This window comes from Stigmatopora argus, chromosome 18 (assembly GCF_051989625.1).
Source record: "Stigmatopora argus isolate UIUO_Sarg chromosome 18, RoL_Sarg_1.0, whole genome shotgun sequence".
NCBI classification, from domain to species: Eukaryota; Metazoa; Chordata; class Actinopteri; order Syngnathiformes; family Syngnathidae; genus Stigmatopora; species Stigmatopora argus.
The window spans coordinates 2735545-2760524 of NC_135404.1; the positions used below are offsets into that span (position 1 = coordinate 2735545).

The 24980-nt window shown below is 39.0% G+C and overlaps 1 protein-coding gene across 1 annotated transcript in view; it reads right to left on the reverse strand.

Moving 5' to 3' along the window:
- Positions 1-670: 670 nt before the first annotated feature.
- cyp26a1 (cytochrome P450, family 26, subfamily A, polypeptide 1) overlaps positions 671-24980 on the reverse strand; it is a 28996-nt gene continuing 4686 nt past the window's right edge. The window contains exons 2-8 of the mRNA XM_077626596.1: positions 8320-8924; positions 3947-4171; positions 2202-2483; positions 1938-2087; positions 1720-1854; positions 1493-1639; positions 671-1401 (exon numbers count right to left, since the gene is read on the reverse strand). Coding sequence (XP_077482722.1) covers positions 1063-1401; positions 1493-1639; positions 1720-1854; positions 1938-2087; positions 2202-2483; positions 3947-4171; positions 8320-8508 — 1467 coding nt within the window. The 5' untranslated portion in view covers positions 8509-8924 and the 3' untranslated portion in view covers positions 671-1062. The remainder of the gene's footprint in view (positions 1402-1492; positions 1640-1719; positions 1855-1937; positions 2088-2201; positions 2484-3946; positions 4172-8319; positions 8925-24980) is intronic.

Genomic DNA, 24980 nt, shown 5'->3' on the forward strand with positions numbered 1-24980 from the left:
CTGCAATACTGCACAACCGAACTGACTCCCCAAGGGACCCGACGAGGGACCCAATAGCAGACTCGCCACCAGGCATGTGGCCCAAGCCGACAGCCGCTGAGACATGAATGGGTGCCCTCAGCAGAGAGCGGGGGCAGAAGCAGACCGCTGGGGCCAAAAGAAGGGGCTCCCAGGCATAGCAAGCGGAAAGTCCAATTACGGACCGGCCAACACGCTGAGCAACACCGCCAGCATGGAATTCAGCAGAACTGACTGATGAGCACTGTAACGAGGTTATGCACCCAATCCCCGATGGTGCAGAAGCCAGACTTAACCAGTCGTCGTAGAACTGGAAGCAAGGTGTCCAGAAGCTTCATACTAATCCCGATTATTTGATTCAGGTGTGTTGGTGGGGGGGAGACATGGAAAACAGACTGGATAGGGGATATGAATGGTATTTATAGTGCAGTGTTTACATCAAAAGTAAACTGGACGGTTTTGATTTTCTTATGGCACTGGTGTAATCAGTTCTTTCTTAGAAATGTAAGACAGGGCGCAGGATTGAGTATGGTCTGAAACTTGTGTCACATTCTTAATGCATTAGTTGAGAACCTTGTAACACCGCTTACAGCCAACCAAAATGTTTATGCCGTCAACAGTGTGGCTATTTCATTAGGAATATCGCAGAAGGTATCCACAAAATATTTTTATTAAATAAAAAGCAATACAATATAGGTTCATTTAAATAAGTTGTGTTAAGATACAAAAGTTACATAAACTCTACATACAGTATGTACACTTGTCTAAAAAATTCACCACTGAGCTGATTAAAGTATTTCAATATTTGAATAGTGCCTCTTGTTAAGTTTGATCATGTTTAAAAAAAAATTATATATACAAATTTACCATTCCATATTATAAAATGCTTTCCAATTATTTACAATATGTATAAAGGCATATGCAAAAAAAAAAGTTCCTGATGAGGTTTCGTGGAACACCTGAGTGTTTCAAATTAGGTTTTAGGTGAAAAGAATGCTTTGTGATTCTTCTAAACATTAAAACTACATTGTTTAAAAAACCATCTTAATTTTGAACATAGTGGGTAAACTTAGTTGGCAGATTGTCCACAGGATAAACAGTAGGCCCTGTTTTCATCAAGGGTGGGCCATTTAACAGAGTACAGTGACACTTTGTGACCACTTCCACCAGAAAGATCTTGAGGAGGACCTTGGCGAACTCCTTCCCGACACACATCCTTGACCCTCCGCCAAACGGAATGTACTGGAACCTTGAGGAGTCTGTAGAGGCTTTTGTAAAGAAGCGCTCTGGCTGGAAGTCCTCTTTGTTGGGAAAAATATCTGCCACATCGTGGGTGTCACAGATACTGTAGATGACATTCCAGCCCTTGGGAATTTGATATCCCTGAAAAGGGAAGGACAAGCGCTGAGACTCAGATGACACAATAGAGTTAGAGTAGTAGGCTCACACCAACATACAGTGATTTTTAACTTACATTCAGTTCAAATGTTTTCAATGCCACCCTAAAGCCTCCGGGAACAGGAGGATTAATCCTGAGAGTCTCCTTAATCACACAACCGGTATACTTCAACTTTTCCAAAGATTCAATGTTCAAACTTTGGAGTTGCATTCCTTGTTCCTCCTGAACACAAAGGGGATGGCAGCACTGTGAGAATTAGAATTAGACACGATAACAAAATACGAGTGTGTTTATAACAATACCTTATCCATCACTTCCTGTCTCAGTTTTTCCACCACTTCAGGGTTCAAGCCCAGGAACATAATGAGAGAGGTGGCTGTGCTGGCTGTAGTCTCATGGCCCCCAAAAAGTAGTTCTGTTGCAGACTCCTTTATAGCCTTAAAAGGAATATGGTTTGGTTAATACGCTAATACTTTAATTCACACAAACTGGCTCTCGTGTTATGCCAGTGTTGAGTTACCTGCATGCTAAATCTCTCCCCATTCTTACTACAACTGTCTATGAGTTGCTGCAAAGCGTCTCCATGTTTTGACTCTTTCTGTGACTCCTGGATCTTCTTCTTGATGTTCTCTTCTATCTTAGAATGGATGAAGTTTCTAGCTTTAAGACCCTGCAAAACAATGGGACACAAGACAGAATAAGAGTTTGGGGAGGAGATCAACTCAACGACGACATACCCTCTAACTAGCTACGTTCTGTATAATCAAAGAAGATTTTTTTTTACCCTGTACAGTCCACTGAACGGAAAATCAATGGGCAGAGAAAAGAGATTCTTGATCATCTCCTCGAATGCCTCAACCAGCTGCCGCTCATCGGTCTTTATCTTGTCTGGCTCAAAGCCCAAAAGGATCCTCATAGCGATACGGAACATCAGGCGCTTCATTTCAGGGTAGACCAGCACACATGAATCCCTTGCTAACCAGTCTTCGACCGCAGCTCGAATCTCTTCCTGGATGACTGGGATGTAGAGCTCCAACGCCTCCCTGGAGAATGCCCGCATTATGGCCTAGAGAAGATTCATAATTTTGAGGATCATTTCTGTTTCCGTTAAATTCTTCATCAATTGTTTTTTTAATGACTAAAAATAGTCAAAAAATAGTCAGTTGCCCTTTAACATTTTTTGTGTCATATTTGTTCTCCTACAGAAACTATATTAAAACAAAAATATATTTCTTTCTTCCATTTTCAAACATTTTTGAAAAAGTTCCAGGGAGCTACTAGGGTAGCGCTAAAGAGCTGCTTGTAGCGCCAGATTATAGGGTTGCCGACCTTCGCCCTACACCTGGGGTGTCAAACTCATTTTTTGTCACGGGCCATATCGTAGTTTCAATTTCATTTGGAGGGCCGTTATGTCTTCCAGCTAGGCTGCCAAAATTAATCCATTAATGAATTGACAGCTTTGTGCTGATAAATAGATAATTTTGGACATTAAAATTTGTACAAATCTGCTCTTTGAGCCTCTTAATAGCAAATATTCTCTTGTAGTGGATTTTTTTACATGTATTTACAATTTTTTAATCTGAAAAGAGAGCTAATATTGAATCAAAATTATGTTTTAACCCTTTGTTTTTTTCTTTAAAAATGAAACAAGTAAATATTGCATTTTTGAAGAGGAAGCATTTTAGATATTTAGATTTTTTTTTAAGTATCAGGAGTAGAAGAACTGAATCAAAAGCCCTACTAAGTATTCAGTTTGTTATAGATCTAAAACAGATTTTAAAATATGCTTTTTGAACTAAAACAAAACCAGAGGAAAAAAAATACTATTTTAGCATTAAAAAAAATTGAATTATTGATTTAAAAAGGTGAAAATCAGGAAATACATCTATAATCTTCATTTGAATTTGATCATAAGAGAGTAAGCACTCATGAGTTATCTTCTCGGGCCGCACAAAATGATGTTGGCCGCCACTTTGACACCTGTTCCCTACACCGCTGGCTATAGTTAGTTTTAATAAAATACAATAAACTTTAGAAGTGTGAAAACTTCAAATAATTATTGCTCCGGTAAAATTTCCTCTGGAATTGATTTATTTTTGTTTATTTGTTTTGTTTTATAAATATTTTGTGAAATAAATAGTGCAACTCTGGCTGCCATTTACACCATTAATTCATTTATTTTCCGTTTTGCTTATCCTAACAAGGGTTGTGGGGGCTCTGCAGCCTATTCCTGCCAACTGTGGGGAGTAGGCAGGGAACACCCTGATTTGGTTGCCAACCAATTGCACGGCACGAGTAGACAAACCACTCACGCTCACCCTCATACCTAGGGACAATTGAGAGTGTTCAACGAGCCTATCATGCATGTTTTTGGGAACCCACGAAGAACAGTGAGGCAGACGAGCTAACCACTCAATCTACTACAGTATTTTACAATTTTACAATTCATTTCCAACTTGGAAAATGTACATTTTTGTTCTTTATAAATGAATCCAACAAATTTAGATTTTTAATAAGATAAAATCGTACCTTTTTCTTAGTTTTGTGCTGGATTCCGTGCACGTTTGACAGCGTGTCCGAGCCTAGGATAGTGCGAACGGATGCCGGCCACTGGACGGCCACGAGCCGGTGTTCCCCCAGGAGAATCTGCCTTACGTTGTCGCCCCCGGTCACTCGCACGGTGGGGTTCCCGAATAGATGAGTTCGGTAGATGTAGCCATACTTCTGCCGTTTCATGCGCAGAAACTTTCGTCTCTGGACAACACCATGGACAAAAAAATAAAAAATGTTGAATGTACTAGAAAATGCAATTTCTGAAGAAATTGTGTGGGTAGCTTTAATTGTACTGGTGGGTAAATACCTGAGGGCTACATCCTCTTATTTTTGGTCATTATGGGTCACTTCCTCATTTCATCGGTAACTTCTTGGTAATTTGTCGGTATTTCAAGCAATTATTTTGTCAGAATTAATGACAGCCAAAGGATATATTTTTTATGGGGCGAAAGTTGAAGATTAAGTTGGAAATACAGTCATACTTCTACTTACGAATGCCTCTAGGGGCGAAATTTCCAGGTCACGAAAGCTTTTTATATGCAAATGAATGCCTCGAAATACGAAAAATTTCCAAGTTACAAAAAAAACCCAAAAAGTACATTCCTTATCCGTGATTTTATTTTGAAAATATTGTTCCGGATGCATTGATTCTCACTTTAAAAGCTCACTCCACCATATACTGGGCTCTCATTGGCTGTCTCACAACAACCATCCATTTTCTTTAACACATTGTCTGCTTAAACTTATTTATGCTTGGGGAAGCTGTAGGTCAACCTGAACGGCAGCCTTCGGTGGGTTAAATTGTGCTGCGGGGGCAGGCGATGGGCTGTGTTGTCAGTAATAAGGACAATGACGAATAAGTTGGTCGATGTGCACCAAAACGGACGCATGATTAAATGCAACGCTCATCAATACACGGGCAATTCAACGAGGAGGCAGCCATTGCAACTGCACAAATCAGAAAAAAACCCATGGAGAAACGAACTTTCCGACTTCATGGAAAAAACATCCTGAATAAGTGTTCAGCAGTCGTGCCCACTTTGATGATGTTTGTCTTGTGCATTTTAGAAACATTATTAAAAGTCCTCAAAGGCAATTGTCCTTGTAGTTTTTTTTCTCCAAAATGTTCGTCATCCAGCACTGCAGAAGGAGGTAAGAACCAGTAGTGACTTATAAAATGGGTGTAAAATTGCATTTCAAAGAAATCACTAAATGTTAATCCTTGTTGTTGATTAATGTTGTTGTTTGAATTCTTTATGCGGTGTTTATTAAATATGTTTCTGTGCTATCTCAATGTTGCAGCTTTCTCTCGTTCCCATGCGTTTTAACCAAGTTTGTATATATGCTTGTTATTCATTTTGTGAGATTAATAAAAAAAAAATCATGATCATTATCTCTCATTTTTGTGTGTTTCTCAGATCTATCTCACAAAATTGGGACATGTTGACCAATTTTAAAGGGTTTAGTTGGTAGCAATGTGCCCTCTAATTTTTTGTTTGTCTGGGCAGAAAGACAACCTCCCTGAGCACACTGAGTACCGACCGGTGTGAGCAACATCATCATTGCTCGCTATGGGCACACACCAGTATCACACCGGTCATAAGCAGGTGTATGTCTACTACACATAAATGATTTAGTAATAATAAAATGTAATGATTAATATCTATGAATGGGCGGCCCGGCGGATGAGTGGTTCGCACGTCGGCCTCACAGCTAAAAAAAAAAGGGAATTTATTTTGTGCGCTCCATATGATTTGCTGTGCGCAGAGAAGACGAGAGTAGTGCGCAATTGCGCATGCGCGCAGCTTAGAGGGAACATTGGTTGGTAGATGTGTGAGGACCGTGGAATGAATTAGAGAATTTACCTATTGAACACACCTACTTACGAATTTTTCAAGTTACGAAAAAAGTTCTGGAACCAATTAATTTCATAAGTAGAGGTATGACTGTATAGAAATCTGTCAAAAAATACATTTATTCTAGAGTGTGATTTCAATTAGATTAATGTAAAGTATTTGTAAAAAATAATGATCAAATATTTTTTGTGAGTCCCAGAGTCAATGGAAGCTAATGGTTATTACTTTTGGGAGTTCTATTTAAACATTTACTCGAATGTGATTTCAATTAGATTAATGTGACGTATTTGTAAAAAGTAATCACCAAGGAGATTGTTTGTGGGTCCGAGAGTCAATGGCAATTAATTTTGTGAATTCTATTTATTGTCCATGCGGCCTAATTAGTGTGTTTTTGGTTTAGAATTCAATATGAATTGTAGCCAAAGGGGATTTTTTTTGCAGTTACAAACACATTAACAGGTTTAGGGGGTCTGAGAAAACCTTTTTGGTGGAATTTCTCCAATTCTTTTCGTCATGAAGGGAGAAAAAAACTTTGAAGTTGGAACAGTGCATTTTTACAGGTCTATGTCAAAAAGCAATAGCCGCGAAAGGAAAATATTTCCTGACATTGAAAATGAATGGGAAATCAAGGCCATTTTGTGGAATTGTACCTTTTGGGTCCTCCACCAAAAAATAAATGATGCGCTTTGATAGGCTGAAATGATTATGGCTGATTTATGCGACTTGGACAAAAAGACAGATACATTTAGAAATGTTACTTTTGTAAAAAGACCCTTGTTTTTGGTAATAGAATTTTTGGGGGGTATGCAATGAAAGCTTCTCCACATTGCACGAGTATTCCGGTTATTTTGGTATTTATTAGAAAATTACATTTCTGGACAAATTCCATAAGGGATGTTTTGCTCTATGGGGCACATCTTTGTTAACTCATACCAATGCCAATGTTATTAGTCGAAGGGGCAAATGAACACAGCTAGTCTTCTCAGGTTAAATGAATTGGATGTCTATCATCATCACTGGCAGGCAATGAGTTAATTTTAGGTCACTTATTAATTTTAGGGTAGTTGCAGAATACTATTGATCTGAGGGTATTTTGGGGTCACTTCGCTGCTAAATCAAGTTTCAGTGACATTGACGAGGCTCGAGGTCAAATCCATTTTGACTAGGAGAGGGCGAATGAACATGGATTAGACGTCGAGTGCCGTTATTCACAGGCAGTCTTCTCAGTCTAGTGAATTGGATGTGGAATGTTTCTCAATGGTGGGCAATTAGTGAATATTGAAATATAATATTCCTTGTCAACCTTCGAAAACTTGCAGGTAACTTTCTGTTCATTTTCGGCACATTCTGGGGTTACTTCCTGTTCATTTTGGATCATTTTGTGTTGATTTTAGGGCATTTCTATGTGCTTTGCTGTAAATCTGGGACTTTTATTTTAGGTTACTTCCTGTTAATATTGGCTATTTTTCCAATTTGAAGTGCATGAGGCCTTTGGAAAGAATTGGGATGGATTGGAATGCATTTTGAATTTGATTGTTCTTATGTGGAAATTTGCGCAATTATGACGATAAATTAGGATAATGTTGATTTTGAATTTTTAAATGCATGGGGATTAAAAAAATAAATAAATAAAATATATATATAGATATCCATCTATATCTATATATTTTTATATTTATATGTTTATATTTATATATTTTGTTATTTTATCATATGTATGTATATATATATATATATATATATATATATATATATATATATATATATATATATATATATATATATATATATATATATATATATATATATATATATATATATATATATATATATATATATATATATATATATATATATATATATATATATATATATATATATATATATATAATGTAAAAACAACAATAACAATCGAGCGGCCTGGCAGATGAGTCATTAGCGCGTCGGCCTCACAGCTCTGGGGTCCTGGATGCAAATCCAGGTCAGTCCACCTGTGTGGAGTTTCCATGTTCTCCCTGGGTCTGCATGGGTTTCCTCTGGGTACTCCAGTTTCCTCCCACATGCCAAAAACATGTATGGCAGGCATGATTGGACACTCTAAATTGCCCCTTGGCATGGGTGAGAGTGTGCATGGTTGTCCGTCTCCTCGTGCCCGGCGATCGGCTGGCCACCGATTCAAGGCGTCCCCCACCTCTGGCCCGGAGTCCGCTGGGATAGGCTCCAGCACCCCCCGCGACCCCAAAGAGGATAAAGCGGTTCAGAAAACGAATGAATGAATAACAATCGAAAACCCGCGTGGGCAAAAAATCTAAAGAAAGTCTGCGCAGCGTGATTTTTAGAGCTTTTTAAAATTCGAATGGTGAGAACCGGTAAAAGTCTATCTATGTAGCTTGGCATACATGCAAAAAAAATCCAGAGATAGCGAGCTTTTCACAGTGATATACAACACAAGTCAACTGCACATCGTATAAGTCATAATGTTCTATCGCTTACCTGCAAAATGAGCTGCAGCGTCTCTCCAAAGAAAGGCAAACCCATGGAACCGGGAGGCAGAGGGCTGGCACAGCTCGGATCTCTACCCAGGGTCATGTAAACTTCCCATAACTTGACAGCCACTAAAAAGAGCAGAATTGGGAGCACGATGGTGCACAGCAAGGTAGCCAGCAGCGTGCTCAGAGCCATGTCCGCGGTGAGCTCAGCTGAACGTTGGTCTCCCAAGTGAAGCTCCCAACTGCTCCTTTGGCGTCTTTTATAGGCGAACCGGAAAGTTGGAGCTGCCTGTCACCTTCTCCTCCCGCAGATAAATTAGTTCACTCAAAGTTCATCTTTAATTGTGGGTGTCGTTGGGCCCCGCCCACTGCCTGTCCTGGCTGGCTGGCTTTGCTTGGCCATTTGTTCCGAGGGCCAGCTCACATCTTTTAATCCTTACCTCCTGTTGCACTCAGACAATCCTTGGCAGATTTCACTGAGAAAAGGTGATGAGTCTCTGCGAGACAAAAGAAGCGCGTCCCCAAGACGCCTTTGTTGGAAATAAGGCGCGTAGTTTACACCCTCATTAGTTTGGCTTTAAGCCCTGCTCGTAGGATCAGCGATCATGCCTGCGGGGAGAGTTGCATTCAAGAGCAAAGTACATTTTCAGCTGCTTCACAAAATTGAAAAGATGCAAGCGAAAGGTTAAAGAATGTTTTAATCCTTCGCCGTGGGTGTCATTCACAGCCAAGATCGTTTTTTTTGGAGGGGGGTGTCACTATTTTCCTTTTTAATTATACTATCATTTAACTACTATTATTTCCTTCATCACAATCCGTGTTGCAAGTATTTTGCAATGTTTTTGTTCCAAGAGATTCCTGATATGGGATTTTCAAAAGCTAATTTTGTTTTTTGTTTTTATTTTATTTTTTAAAAAATCAATCACCTGCCAATGTCTAAAACAGACTTTTTAAGGTGATATTAGAGACCAATATCCTTTCTGTTAAAGCACGTTAATTATGAAAATTCAACTGAAACACTCTTTCTATAAATGTATATATTTGAAGTAAAACTGCCTATCGTTAATTAGGATAGAGCCCGACCCACGCGAACGACGCAGAAAATGAACGATTGGATTTATATTCTGCTACGTACTTCCTTTTGCAACACACGCCGCTAGATGGTGCAAAGGTGCAATTAACAAAGATCATCACTGTGAACGGTTTTCCTATTACTATATCGAATACTGTTATCGACTGATCTTGAAGCAAATCCATATATCGACCCGATATATCAGCCAACACAATATATAGGTAGATATTTATAAGAAACATCATCAACCAAACAGTGAATATAACAGTTATCCTATTATATTGTGTATATATTGCAGTGGCGGTCCATGCATTTCCTAGTGACGCCTTCAGCAAAAACTATTTTATGGCTATAAAACCTCTACTGCAGCTACAGCTGCGACACAAAAAATAATCAATAAATCAATGCACAAAAATGGGGCAAAATCCACTTCCTAGCAGCATTTAATGATTAAATACAAATACTGGAGCTTTTCAGACATTACAACCGGGCCGGGGGGGGGGGGGGTGATTTTCCCGGAAAATGACAGCGGTGAACGTCAATTGCGTACCGGCAAACATTGCCCAAAAATGGGGTAAAATCCAGCCGAAAACAGCATTTATTGATTAAATACAAATACTGGAGCTTTTTAGACATCAGAACTGGGCCCGTAGTATCATTTCCCCGGGAAAAAGACAGCGATGAACGTCGTTACGTCCATACGCGAAACGGCAAAAATTGCACTAAAATGGGGTAAAATCGACTTCGTAGCAGCATTTATTGATTAAATACAAATACTGGAGCTTTTCAGACATTACAACCGGGCCAGGGGGTGATTTCCCCGGGAAAAGACAGTGATGGACGTCAATGGCGAAATGGCAAAAATTGCACTAAAATTGGGTAAAATCCACTTCCTAGCAGCATTTAGTGATTAAATACAAATACTTGAGCTTTTCAGACATTACAACCGGGCCAGGGGGGTGATTTCCCCGGGAAAAGACAGCGATGGACATACATGGCAAACCGGCCATCGAAGCTAATGCTGAAAGTCGAGCCTGTCCTGTCGTATTTCTGGCATACGTTTTTATTCGATTTAGTGCTGAAAATGTTCGTTCCCGGTTGTGACAGGCTTGCTTGCTTTGGAGTTGTCCGACCTTTCTTAATGATGTCCAGCTTTTTTTTCTTGAAAAGTCCGTCTTGAAAATGGCTTTAAATCAACACAACAATATATTTGCTTGTGCAGCTCGCTCCAGATACAGTTTGGTAGCTCTGGCTAGTCCACTCTATCACTAGCCAATCATATGGTTGGTGAAAGCGATGACGTATCCCTACGCCTGCGAGAAGGCAATGATGTATCCCTACGCCTGCGAGAAGGCAATGACGCATCTCTACGCCTGCGAGAAGGCATTGCGGTCTTGCCAACTCGAAATCTGATTGGTTAAAGCAACAGTCTTATCGAAGCTTGTTTAATGCAGCAGAGCCTGCACAAATGATTGTGAAGGCCTTGAGGCAGATTTCTGACCCTGGCAACAAATAATGGCTGAAATGTGATTGGTTAAATGCTTCAATATGAAAACACACATCTGGAAGCAGTGCAACCAGGGGGGAAAGCAATGAAAGGAAGCTAACAGACAATTTGGAATTATTTAATAAGTATTCATGGACAAAATATAATTAACATCAGTCTGTGATTCAGATATTTCTTAGGCCAGCAGAGAAGGCCTTGAAGGTCCTGACGGCACACCACTGATATATTGGCTGATTACCAATCTTGAAAAAGTCCATGTATTCCGCTGATAGATAAACCGCCTGATATATTGGTCGACCTATAATATTGACATTGGTATTTTTATTAGGCCAACCCCATGTTGCAATTTTGTCAGCCGTTGTTGAACAATAAGATCAATTATTAATGAAATGTAACTCTCCCTACAGGTTTTCATTTACTACAATCTCTTTGGAAATTATAAGTCACATTTTCCTCAAATTGAGAAGTGTCCTTAACTCATTCACTGCCATTTACGGCTGAATTGTCATATTTAAGTGCTATTGACAGTAATAAACATCCAATCCATTTGGATTGCTCATGCTCAACGTTCCACGAGCATGCCAACTTTATTCATATTCTAAATCTCAGTTTACCATAAACAAAAATATATAGGGAAACTCACAAACTAGATAGACCGTCGAGGAAAAATCTTGCAACATTGACGTCTGTCATAAAGCATTTTCTTCATTTTCACTTTTCTCCATTGATCAAAGGATCTCCAATGAATATCGTCTTATTTCTGTTTTTGTCATGACTCTTTTGAGATATGTAATGAGTTTTTTTTTTGCGCTGGTGGTAAACAATAATCATTAAGTCCCACTATCACGACTTTTACAAACAATTTTAACGATTGAATCTCGTTAGAGAGTAATCAGAAATACTCAACAAGCATTCATTTTCTGAACCGCTTATCCTCACAAGGATCACGGGAGACACCCTGAATTGGTGGCCAGCCAATCACTTGGCCCAAGAAGACAAACAACCATTCACGCTCAGATTCATACCTAGGGGCAATTTAGATTGTCCAACCAGCCTACCATGTATGTTTTTGGAATGGGGGAAGAAACCGGAGTACCCAGAGAAAATCCATGCAGGCTCAGAGATAACATGCAACTACCACATAGGTGGACCGACTTGGATTTGAGCCGACGACCTCATAATTGTGAGGCATAAGTGTTAACCACTCATCCGCCGGTTTTCAAGCAAGCACAGAGATTAAAAAACTAGTATTAACTTTTCATTTGGGAAAAAAAAATTAAAACTGCGATATGTTCCTGGTGCACTTTTTGCAACGCCGGGGCCAACAACACATAATCTAAAACTTTTTTGTTTGATTTCAAATGTTGTGTGTTACCTCTTCGTTGGGAACATGGCATTTGTCTTCAGTAGGCAGTCTTCAATGAAATGTTTTGATCAAAAACACCAGAATACTTACTGGCTGGTCTATTTCTATGTGCTCAATCCTCTCAGCTCATTGCCTGATCGGACAGAAATAAAATAGAGGCTCATATCACCAGTGTTTGTGTTGGAGCAATTGCCTCCATTGTTCCGTAAACAACTGACTCTAGGATTAAACAGTGTTTTGTGCTTTTTTTGTGTTCATTTTCCAAACAAAATGACTAAAGGTTGGGTCTTATTAAATTCCACTAAATCAAATTGAATAAAGTATACCCCCTGAGATGACAATGGGATTTTAAATTGACTACAGATTACCAAACCATGGGTAACCTTCACGTGGACAAAGAACGGATTTCGTGATTGGCTGATTTTGAAATGGTAAAATCTAGCTTTTAACATTGAAAATTGTATTGGAAGTTTTTTCAAAAAACATGTTTCTTTAATGGAGAATGAAATATTAGAGCCATTTAATCAATAATTCAAGTGCATTTCTTTCATATGGCTCTTTTAATGATATATTCATAGTCTGCTCTTGCTTGTAAGTAAACATAAGTGTGTGAACTGATCAAAATGTATTTTACATGTGATTAACGTTCAGAATCTTTTATCCATCATCTGTTTTCTTTAAATTTTCAATAAAAACGTATACAGTGGTACCTCGAAATATGAGCTTAATTCATTCCGGGACTGAGCTCGTATGTCGATGTACTCGTAACTCAAATGAACGTTTCCCATAGAAATGAACTAAAAACAAAGTAATCCGTTCCAACTCTCTGAAAAAACACTCAAAACAGGATTTTGGATTGGAAAAACATTTTTATTAGTTCTAATTCGCCATCTATTAACAAAGTGACAAATAACTAGTGGTTTAATAGTACTAAAATGTGTTTAATAGTACTAAAATTAGACAGATTTCGCGGAGGCGAGAGAGAGAGGGACAGAAGGGGAGGAGATTGGGGGAGAGACTTTTTGAAGGGCAACACGCTCGTAACATAACAAACAAATTTAAATGAATTTGGATTACGATGCAGACACACTCAAAAATAAATTTAAGCTAACCTTACACTACACTTAATTCTATTTTTTTCATTTATACCTTTCTTTTCCCGGGTTGGTTCTATTTGCCCCGCCTCTACCATGACTTTCAGATGCAACCTATTGAAGGTTGTTTGTGTAAGTGTCCACCGACGAAATGTCCGGGTACCAATTTTACGGTTACGAAAGCTTTTTATATTCAAATGAGTGCCTCGAAATACGAAAAAGTTCAGAGTTACTAAATCCCCAAAAAGTAAAGGCATTTCCCTATCCGTTATTTTATTTTGAAATTCTCACGGATGCATTGATTCTCACTTTAGAACCTCGCTTCACTCTACTGGGCTATGAGAGCCAGTATCTTGAAACATGGATAGTGGTTGTTGTGAGACAGCCCTGAGGGCTGAGTTTTTCCAAGTGTTTATAAAAAGCAGCTGCTGTTTTTATCATCATGCCTCCAAACAAAATTACCAGTGCGAATGAAAAGAAGTGGTCAGCGAGGAGGACAGTGACTTGGCATTGCAACAGCAAAAATCAAAGAAACACTGGAGAAATTTCATGAACTTTCTGTCTTCGTAGAAAAAAAACTCATCCAGAAAGTGTTCCCGAGTGGTGTGATCGCCCACTTTGACGACGGTTTTCTGTTGCATTATAAAAACATTGTTAAAAGTCGTCAAAGGCAATCGTCTTTGGATATATTTTTTTCAAAATGTCCTTGCAACCAACACGGCAAAAGGGCAAGTGAAATCCAACCATGTAAGAACGAGTAGCGACTAATAAAATGGGTGAAAAATTAAATTCCGAAGAAATCATAAAACGTAAATGTTTGTTGTTGATTAATGTTATTAATGTTGTTGTTTGAATTCTTAATGTTGCTTTTATGAGATGTGTATTCTTTATCTTTGTGTGGTTGTGTGCTATCTCTCTGTTGTCTACCGTTAGCTTCCTCTTGTTCCCCTGCGTTTCAACATGGACAGATTTTTTTATGCATGTTATTCATTTTAAGACATTAATAAATCATTTTCCTATACTAATTATCTCTGGGTGGCCTGGTGGATGAGTGGTTAGTGTGTCGGCCTCACAGTGGGAGACCTGGGTTCAAATCCAGGTCAGTCCACCTGTGAGGAGTTTGCATGTTTTCAACAGGCCTGCATGTTTTTTCTCCATGCCCTCCAGTTTCCTCACCCATTCCGTGACCGGATGATTAGGCGAATCATCCGAGTACCCCCACATTCCAAAAACATGCACGGTAGGTTGATTGGACACTCTAAATGGGCTTAGGTATGAGTGTGAGCGTGGCTGGTTGTTTTTTTCCTTGTGCCCTGTGATTGGCTGGCCACCGATTCGTTGTGCCCCCTGCCTCTGGCCCGGAGTCAGCTGAGATAGGCTCCAGCAACCCCCGTGACCCCAGTGAGGATAAATCAGTTCAAGAGAGAGAGAGACGAGATAATTTTCTCTCATTTTTTTGTTTCCTGACATCTTTTATACAAAATTGGGACACTTTGACCAATTTTAAAGGATTTAGTTGGTAGTTGTGAGAGGATCGTGGAATTAATTTGAGAATTTACATTGAAAGTACTGTTCTACTTACGAAACTTTAAAGTTACGAAAAAAGTTCTGAAACCAATTAATTTCGTAAGTAGAGGTACGACTGTAAAATGATGTCTATTTAGTATACCTTGCACACCTCTTTGGGGTATTTTTGCCAGTTTTATTATTTTTTTAAAAGGTATTTGATAGAACAATGAAATTAAGATTAACATTATCTGGAAAGCTGTTTTGCTCCATTTCTGCTATTCTACTTTCAACTGCCAATTTCCTAATATCCAAGAGGACTTTAACCTGTTCTCACACTAAACACCATCATCTCTCTTCCTCTCCCACTGTCATAAAAAAATATTTCTGTGTTTGTGCACGCGCGTGTGTGAGAGGCGGGGTGTGGGTCAACTTTGGGTCAATGCGTACAGACGGAGGGATTCACCAGTGCAAAGTTGCACACTCATGCACGCAAGATTATTCTCGGGCGACAACGCTACTTGGAAGTAAACAATGGTGCAGGCACTCTGGATTTGGAGCCGGTTTTACGTGCTATATTCCACACGTGTGTCAGTAAAGTGAAATGTGCTGCTGTCTGCGCCTAGTGCAGGAGTTGGCAACCCAAAATGTTGAAAGAGCCTTATTGGATGAAAAAACAAATATGTCTGGTGGTGCAAAAAAAAATAAAAGCGTTGTAATGAGGGCAACACATGCTGTATGTATCTATATTAGCCTATCAAAATGACAACGTTGGCTACGAATTCATCATTCATGCATACAGCATTCATGATTAAATGTTTCCCTGCAGTGCACTCTGTAGAGGACGACACACCACATGACTGCTCTGTTGTACGATGCCACCTCAAGCTTAACTTCGTTCTAATAATAATGAATTAAGTTTGATTGCTTTCATAAAATTAAAGAAATGCAATAAAGAAATCTGATATTTTGAGTATTCGACAAAACAACAACAAAATGGAACGTGCATACAGTGGCTTTTCACCATCTGTGAATGGTAGTGGTGAAGTTTGTAGATGCAATCCACTTCTAAAATCTATTTTTGCGCTATTGTAATTTCTCCAGAAGTAATACAATCCCACTTCTCTATTTTTTTTCAACTGTGTACTCAGCTGCAAATGTAGTATGCTTTACCTGGAAATGTCTTTCCACATGATTATTTTTGTTATTTAACAACTTCTTGCTACAAAGTGAACATTCAGACAATCCTTCGACCTTAGCAATGAATGCAAATAATTTGCTCCAAGAAATGTTTAACCCTCTGTGTTAAGTTATTTTTCTTTTTTCCCCTTGAGATCCGTTGCCCCTCACACAGGCGCCATCTTTTTTTTACAACAGCGATCTGTATTGCATCCGGGCCTACTGATAGAGACAATCTTCAATATTCATTGAAAGAAATATTGTAATTAAATGCATTCTACGCATTCATCTAGCATCGTGAAAGGCAAACAAGAATGTTTGTGTTATATTTTTCATCCTATAGAAACCATATTAAAACAAAACAAAAATTCTCTCCCCCATTTGTAAACATTTTTGAAAAAGCTCCAGGGAGCCATTGCGGCACTGCTTAAAGAGCCGCATGTGGCTCCATAACCTATGGTCGTCGACCCCCGGTCTAGTAGGTGGTGCATTTAACGGTCTGGGTCTGTGCACGTGTTTACGTGTGAGCGGCAGAATCTGTGTGTGGTGTCATAGTCTTAATGCTGCTTTTACAAGGACTCATTACAGGAATGTGTCTGTCTCTTGTGGCACAATGCTTGTTTTAATTTAAGGGGTGATGCCAGTTTGAGGGTGCTGTTGAGTATATACTTAGGATGTAGGTTATAGTAGGATTTGTAAGAGTCTATTCCAGAATGCTGGAAGGCATTAAATTTAGAAAGATTTTAAAGCAAATGGAGAATGAATTTACATTCAACATCAACGGTGATGCATCCTTTGTAAATTTATTCACTTTTTTGTAGTGATTTTTTAATAACAAAAAACACTGCTCATATATATCTATGCACGAGGGAGATGCAGCGAGAAAGACATTACGCTGAAATCATAAGCAGCTTCTCGCGTCTCGGCCACCTGGCTGTCTCATATGCTCGTATCTCAAAATTTGTCTCGTATCTCAAGGCAAATATTCGCTCGGAGATTTACTCGTATGTCAAATTGTTCGTTTGTTGGGGCACATGTATGTCAAGGTATTACTGTACACATTACTATTTCTGAGAATGTGTGTGTAAGTGCATGGTTGTGTGTTAGTGTGCCTGTCCGTTAACATCGGACAAAATGGAGATAACACCGTACATCCGATTTGAATGCGGTTTTGAACAAACAATTGCAAATGTACGTCTCTAGGATGTTGGCCCCCAGTTTAAAAACAAAAAAAAATTCGTGACAAGGAGAAATGGGAAGCGTTCATCAATTGCATCGAAGACGTGAGATGGACGCTTGCACTAACCTCTTACTGTGGTAAATCCGACTATAGCAAAACAAATTTTACAAAAATCCTGCAAGTTAGGACCTAAGAAAATCAATGTCAATATTTAGAAATGACAAGTCCGCTGACATTTGACTAAGGTGTCTTTTGCCCGCCCTCTCAACAGAAGCCACTGGCGAGCGGGAAGGGACAAAAGGCATCTGATTGGTCAGTTCCGCTTTATTTCAAACTTTTCAGTGAAATTTTATTGGTTGCCTCAAGATTTTAACTCAGTTAGGAAACAAATAGATTGAAGGAATGCGTTAATGTCCTACATAATTTCCCTTTGATTTATTGCATGCAGGCAATTATATTTCAGAAGTGAAACTAGCTTTATTGGCTTAATAATGGGACCGGCGAAGCCGGGGCCCTCTGCTTGTGATAATTAAAACGGGCACATTTTGACTCAAGCCATTGCTCGTGTAGTGGTTGTTTCGCCTGACTTCAGTGCGGGCAGTGTGGGTTTGATTCCCACTGAGTGGCATTGTGCTTGTGTGTGCAAATGCTTGTATTTACTAAATTCAAGAGAAACATCATCAGTTAAGATAGTCATCACACCTCGTCAGCAAACACTCTTTGGCAGAAATAAAAGAAAGCAACAAACAAATACAGTGTGATAATGTGTGAGTAGTTAATTTAAACAAAATGTAGGAAAAACAAAACCATTGAATTTTAGGTCATTCTGTCATTTTCAACACATATTTAGTGTCATGAGGTTGTGGTGCCTATCCAAAATGATATTGGGTGAAAGGCGCACTATACCTTGAACCGGTCGCCAGCCAGTTGAAGGGCCCTTACAGTACAGAAAGTATTACTAAGCCAAATTAATTGAAATCTTGAAATGGCATCGCCACTTCATCCACACAAACAAAAATACAATTTACAGTAATACCTTGAGATATGAGCTTATGCGTTCTGGGACTGAGCTCGTATGTCAACTTACTTGATACACTTCTTAGTTGTACTGCTCAGGTGACTTCCTTTTTGAATTTGTCTACGTGCAGGCAACACCCTTTAGGAATGTACAATCCAGCAGACGATCTCAGAAATAGCATGTGGGATGATATCTCTAAAGATTTTCCCTTCAAAGTAAAACATTTGTACTCTGTATTAAAACCATAAATATGGAGGTGAAAATTGTTAATCAGGGGGCGTCTTATACAAGAGATATGGTAAAATTCAATGATTTTAAGGGACTTTTAAGGGTACGGATTATACGCGGAGATGGCCAATATGCAAGAAAATATGGTAAATTAACTTACGATACACACATACTTTAACCATGGGTGTAACTTTGTTGCGGTATAACCGAGGCAGAGGGGTTAATGTATTCCACCGTGGATTTCGAGTCGGAACTCGTTGCTACTCCATGCCTCAGAACCGAGTGTTCGTTTCGTTCAGTTCGGTTTTAAAAATTATCGAACCAGTCACGACTTGCTTTGAAGTGTTCAGCAGGTGTCTTTTTCAGATGCTTGCTTTGCTTACAAGTCCATGTAGATTCCGGTGGCTTTTTCGCAGATTATCGACTAGGTTACGCTATCTCCCGCTAACTGTTTATCTTTTATCCGTATTAAACGAAGGCTGTCCATCTCGTTATGAATGTCACTGCGCAGCTTGGAAATGGTGGTTAGCCCTTCGTTGCACTGGTTTGCTTTGGACCCATTGTTTTTCTGCTTAATTTTGAACTGATTAATGTATAAATGCAACCTGTACGGCAGGTGCTCGTAGATATCTTTACGCGACGGAGATGTGGCGAGAAAGACAGAGCGATACTGTTTTCGTAAGCAGCCTCTCGCCTACTCGGCCACTTGGCAGCCACATCGAGAACCGTCTCATATGCTCGTATCTCAAATTTGTCTTGTATTTCAAGGCAAAAATGTGCTCGTAATTTTCCCGTATCTCAACTTTCTCGTATGTTGGGACATTCGTATGCCAAGCTATTACTGTAGTACTTCTATACGAACCCCGCCATCCCATGTTGCCCTTGAAAGGCACCATACTTAGCTGGCCTTCTTGTTATTTCTCCTCTTTACAATACTCATTAATACCGCCGAGTGCTGAATTTAATATCACCAACACCATAAAAACAATTCGAGAAAATAAAACTAATTAAAAAAATCACAGAGATGGATGCACAATGGAAAGGGCGATGCATTGTTTAGCACTTTGTACACAGATATTATTTCTGCTGCGGAACAGACTTCATATGAACATATTTAGCCTACGTTCATACCACAGGTTGATCCTGAATTCTTTCGCCAATAAGCGACAAGTATCTGATATTTCCAGTCCAGGTGGGGAACACCCTGAATCGGTGGCCAGCCAATTGCAGGGCACAACGAGACAGACAACCATTCTCGCTCCCAAATAGGACAATGTGCCCTGAGGTATGAAAATAGCTTTAATTGCTTCTTTGAATTATAAACTTCAGGATTGAGTTGTTAATGATTCCTATTGTTTTTATTATTATTGTTATCATTTTGACTGTCTCAATTTGAAGGGATCAGAAATCACAGCACTCTGAAATGAGATTTGATGTGGTGTTTGTTGAAAATAATTTTTGTCCCATTGCTCAAAAGTACGTAAAGCATAAAGATGAAACTGATTATACAAGCCTTTTTCACATGGCCCTCCTGCCAAAAACGCTAAATCAGAGAAGCAACCGTAGAGGTGGCATGAATTCGCCTGTTCCTCTCTGACAGCAGTCACTGATGGCAAATTCACAGGTTGACTCAAGCACTAATCCTCTACTACCGCTAGTGGACCAACCATGCATTAATGCACACACAGGCCGTAACAATCACACTAATCAACTGCAGTGTGAGCAGGCATGTTTGTAACTTGTATCAACAACCCCCTCCCACTCTCAGCTCCTGTGTTGCTGACCTGCTTGTGACCCTGACATTTCAGTGAACTCTCAACCAAGTTCATCCTCTTCCCTCTGAGAAACAAACTCCTCAAATGTGTGGTACAGCTGTATGACCTGCTCAATATTATCAGATTCTTTGGAGTTACAGAAATAAAAAAATAAAAAAATGGAATGAAAATCTGATTTTACAATGAATCTTTTTACCCAGACACAGTATTCCCTACAAATGGATGTAGAAGTTGAATTGTATTGAGTTTATAGACTCAGGTAGCAATAGATAACATCTAATTGTAATCTGCAAATGAAACATGTAACTATAATCTGTTGCAGAAATACATAAACAAATAATATATTTTATTTTATTTTATTATTTTAAAGAATTGAAATATTAATGAGGTGGCTAAAGCAGTTAGTGCTCTGGCCTCACAGTTCTTGGGCCATGGGTTTGATCCCAGGTCGGTCCTCACTGTGTGGAGTTTGCATGTTATCCCCAGGCTGCGTGGATTTTTTCCAGGTACTCCGGTTTCCTCCCACATTCCAAAAACATGTAGAGTAGGCTGATTGAACACTCTAAATTGCCCCTAGGTATGAGTGTGACCGTGAATGGATGTGCGTCTCCTTATGCCCTGCGATTGACTGGCCACCGATTCAGGGTGTTCCCCGCCTGGTGCCCATAGTTATCTGGGATGGACTCCAGTATCCTCTGGACCTTTGTGTCAATAAGTCCACAGTTAGGAATGCAACAAGTGGATAAAATTATCATGATACATCTCAATGAGGCACTAAGCAAACCAGGTGATCACCAGAGCTGTTTGGTAGTCATGACAGGATGAATGGAATTATTGGGAGGGCTAACTCGTTTAAAAACATTTACAGTGAAAAGTTTAAGCTATCAAAGCTATCCAAACCGCTTGTGACTTACTACACGGGAGAGCCTGTACTTTGTAAAGTAAACCAAGCGTTTCACCTCCCGTCACAAATTACTTGCAACCACGGTTTTACTATTTAGAGACAGCACATTACTACCATCAGCAAAATTACATGTTTGTGTGTTTGTACGTAACAGGGGTGAGGGTTTGTTCAGCTACCACTTACTGCCAACAACGTTGATCTTTATCAGTTATCATTTATAGAATTTGAAATCATAAATATCTGAAATGTAAACCTGGACAACCAGCAAGTAAAAATTAACTACAACCAGCTGCAAAAGGGCACACTATTGTTTTGTGATTAAGAACACTCTTACAGTATTGACTATATTTATATCTAACCCAGTGGTTCTTAACCTTGTTGGAGCTATCGAACCAGGTTAAGAACCACTGATTTATATATACATTACAGTCTTTTCATATGCCTATAACTGTAACATTTAATAAATACACTTCTTGATAATAGTACTAGTGTACTTGTATTTTTGTATTGGTGCAAACAAATAGTATAGTAAGGAAACTAATCCTCTTGGCGGTTTTTCAATATCGGGGCCATGTCTGGTCTGCATTATCCACGAAATTCGAGGGATTACTGTAATTTAGCTTACTTAGTTATGTATAAGTAAATTTTGTAATTGTATTTTGCAAATAACTATAACTCCTGCTCCTGGCAACAGCAAAGTAAAAACTTCAGTTTTCTGATTTATTCACACATCTGACTTGTCATTAATAATTCAAATACACAATTTGTGCATGATGTACAAGATTGTTGCTTGAGGTGCATATCAGAGGTACATTCCCAAGTTGTGGAGGTCAAGGGGAGTGTCATGCTGCTGGTTCAACATGAGGTCGCTTGCTGTTTTTCTACTTACTAGTAACATTCACAATGAGATGTTTAAAATAAAATAGATTCACTCACTCTTTTTGACAACCGGTTTGTTGCAGACAAAATCTCAGTTGTATAAAAACATATAAGTGGAATGTTCTACAAAGAGCTACACATGGTCCTATTCTAAGCCAGAAATAAATGAGAATGTTCAAACTAAAGACCAAAAATGTAAGTTGATAAAGAAAACTTTGAGTGTTTTGGGACTCTGCGAAAAAAAATGCATAAATAATAGGTCTTCAGCATGGTCACTGAATTTTTGTTTCAACACAGCAGCAATTTTCTTGTTTAGTTATATTCTAATTGCTTAAGAATGATTGTGTATTATGGTCCATCAGTGAACTCTCCTTCAATAATTTAAGAATTGACTGAATGAATGCGAATCTCAGCGCTAAATCACAAACTTGGTAATGAAGAAAAATCAAACCATTTCAACAAACTGGCTCTAGTCGTTTTTATAACTACAATGGAGAAACTCTGTCCAGCTGGTCTTTGAACTTGTTAAGTCTGGGTTTTCCCTCTTAAGATATTGTCCAAACAATCAGAAAAAAGAATGGATGATATGATGTATGTATAAGATAAATCAAAAGTTGGAGACACATTTTGGAGGAATCATTAATGTTCTCGCCAATCAGCATCAAAACCTAAATGTAAAACTATTAACAATCAACACTCTAATTATTAACTATTAAACATAAAAAATATACATTAGCCAAAGTCAAACTTTGATCATATTTTTCAGCAGCTTTTTCAAAGTGAATTCTGGGAAAATTATTTTATATACGTACTTCAGGATGATTGGAATTAAATTGAATTGGAATTGATCATCTATTATCGAAAAATTGCGAAGTAGGATCACCCCTATGATTACTACATACCATACTACATGTTTTCACACCTATACACAAACAAAAGTACACTAGTCCAATTATTAAGAAGTGTATGTATTAAATATTACAGTTATCAGTTACAGTTATGTGGAACAGAATTACAATCTGTTCCAGCTGCTGCCCTCTGGCAGACGCTATAGGTCCCACAAAGCACGGACAAATAGGCTTAAGGACAGTTTTTTCCCCACATCCATCAGAAATCTAAACTTGCGGTAACAAAACACACATTCCCTTCTGCGGTAATATGAAAAGATGTTTGGGTGGTGATCTGCCTCCTACTAGCTGACTGAAGTAAGGTAAGTGAAAGACAGTGAGAGGTAAGCGAGAGGTAAGCGACCTGTATCCACAACAGCAGAATGCCAAATTACAAGTCCGTAACTTGCACTTATTTAGGTCTTTTGCCGAGTAAACGCAGCTTATGGAGAAGCACCACCAATTTCGTCCCACGCAGTTTCTGCGTGTGATGACAAGTAGGCTTTTTTGTGTTGTTGATAATGACGACAGGGCCTATGTCCGATTATTATTATTATAGGTATATAAAAAGACTTATGTATTAATATCTAAATATAACCTATAAATAAAAAAATGTAAATACTTTATGTACTGCACTCACAGTGAAAATAATTCATCTCCGTTTGATTTAAACAATAGTAATTAAAAAAAACAGGTTACTTTGAGCTTTAGTCCAAGTCCTCTTTGTCAGATTTAAGAGGCATTGGATCAGTTGAGCTTTAGTCCAAGTCCTCTTTGTCAGATTTGAGAGGCATTGGATCAGTGATGGAATCTTCAGGAGGCGCCGAGTGGGCAGCAGAAGGAGCTTCTTTCTGCAAGAGGTTTTCGGCGCACAAAAAAACTGTCATGAACGTCTTTGGGTGCGAGCGGAGTGGGCCTAAATGCTTTAATGATGAGTAACAGAAAAAACATACAAACGTAGGACTGGGTAAAATTAACAAAGAAACAAATTTAACGGGGATGACACATACGCCCATAACGGGGAGACGACATGACCAAGACAAAGCAATAATCTCACAGAGACTGACAACACTACAGTGTTTAAATACATGAGGGAAGGAGCACCGTAAAGACAGCAGGTCGAACACATTCATAATCATATTGGACAGAAAACCAAAAACGCACCACCACTGTCAGATATTAAAAAACAAACGCCTGAACTAGGACAATACTGTTAAATATGCAAATACCCCATTAGTTTACAAAATCTTACATCACTCCACTAAGAAATTTTGTACAAAAAAATTCCAACACATCAGCGAGGACTGGCTCTAGAGGTGACTGTGTAGTTCCCTTCAAAAAGAGTTCAGCCAAAGCACCTTCTCTGTACTTGCCTCACATACTTGGAACTCAATACCAATTACCATACGTGAACTCCCGTCTCTGAACCTCTTTGCCAATCAACTTAAAGCCTGGCTGTTAGACGAACAAAATTTGGGATCACAACGTTGTCTCAAACTTTGCTACTTGTGTGTTTGTGTGTGTGCCATCGTTTATCTTCAACCTACGGAAGGGACAAAAGATGGAAATTAGCCATGGACTCTAATCTTACAAATTTACATATATACTTTCATTAACATGAATATGTTCATTAATATGTGTGGTCCCTAATTAAATAAACCAAACTCAAACTCAATCACACGGACAGCACACACAAGGAAAAACACAACCATCCACCCAATAAAAATGTGACAGAAACATGGCAACCGCCCTTTCTTTTCATGTATAAATATTGTTGTCATTGTTGTTCTCTTGACACTGTCAAGAGATTGCCAAATTCAATGGCTCTGACCATGTTGTCAAAAAAATCTGATTGGAGTCTCCTTTTGAGTGGCCCCATGCAGTGTGTTGACGTCCTGTCGTGATGCCAGCTTCACGACCGTATCTACGCGGTTCATTTTTCTAATCCTTGAAGTAAGAGGCAAGGTGTGTTAGTCCACAACAGAAATTTGCCCCGCGGAAGATGCGAGCTTTGGGCTGTGCGCAAACTGCAGCGGGGGCGGCCGGCCGGGTGTTGTCAAGCGAGCGTAC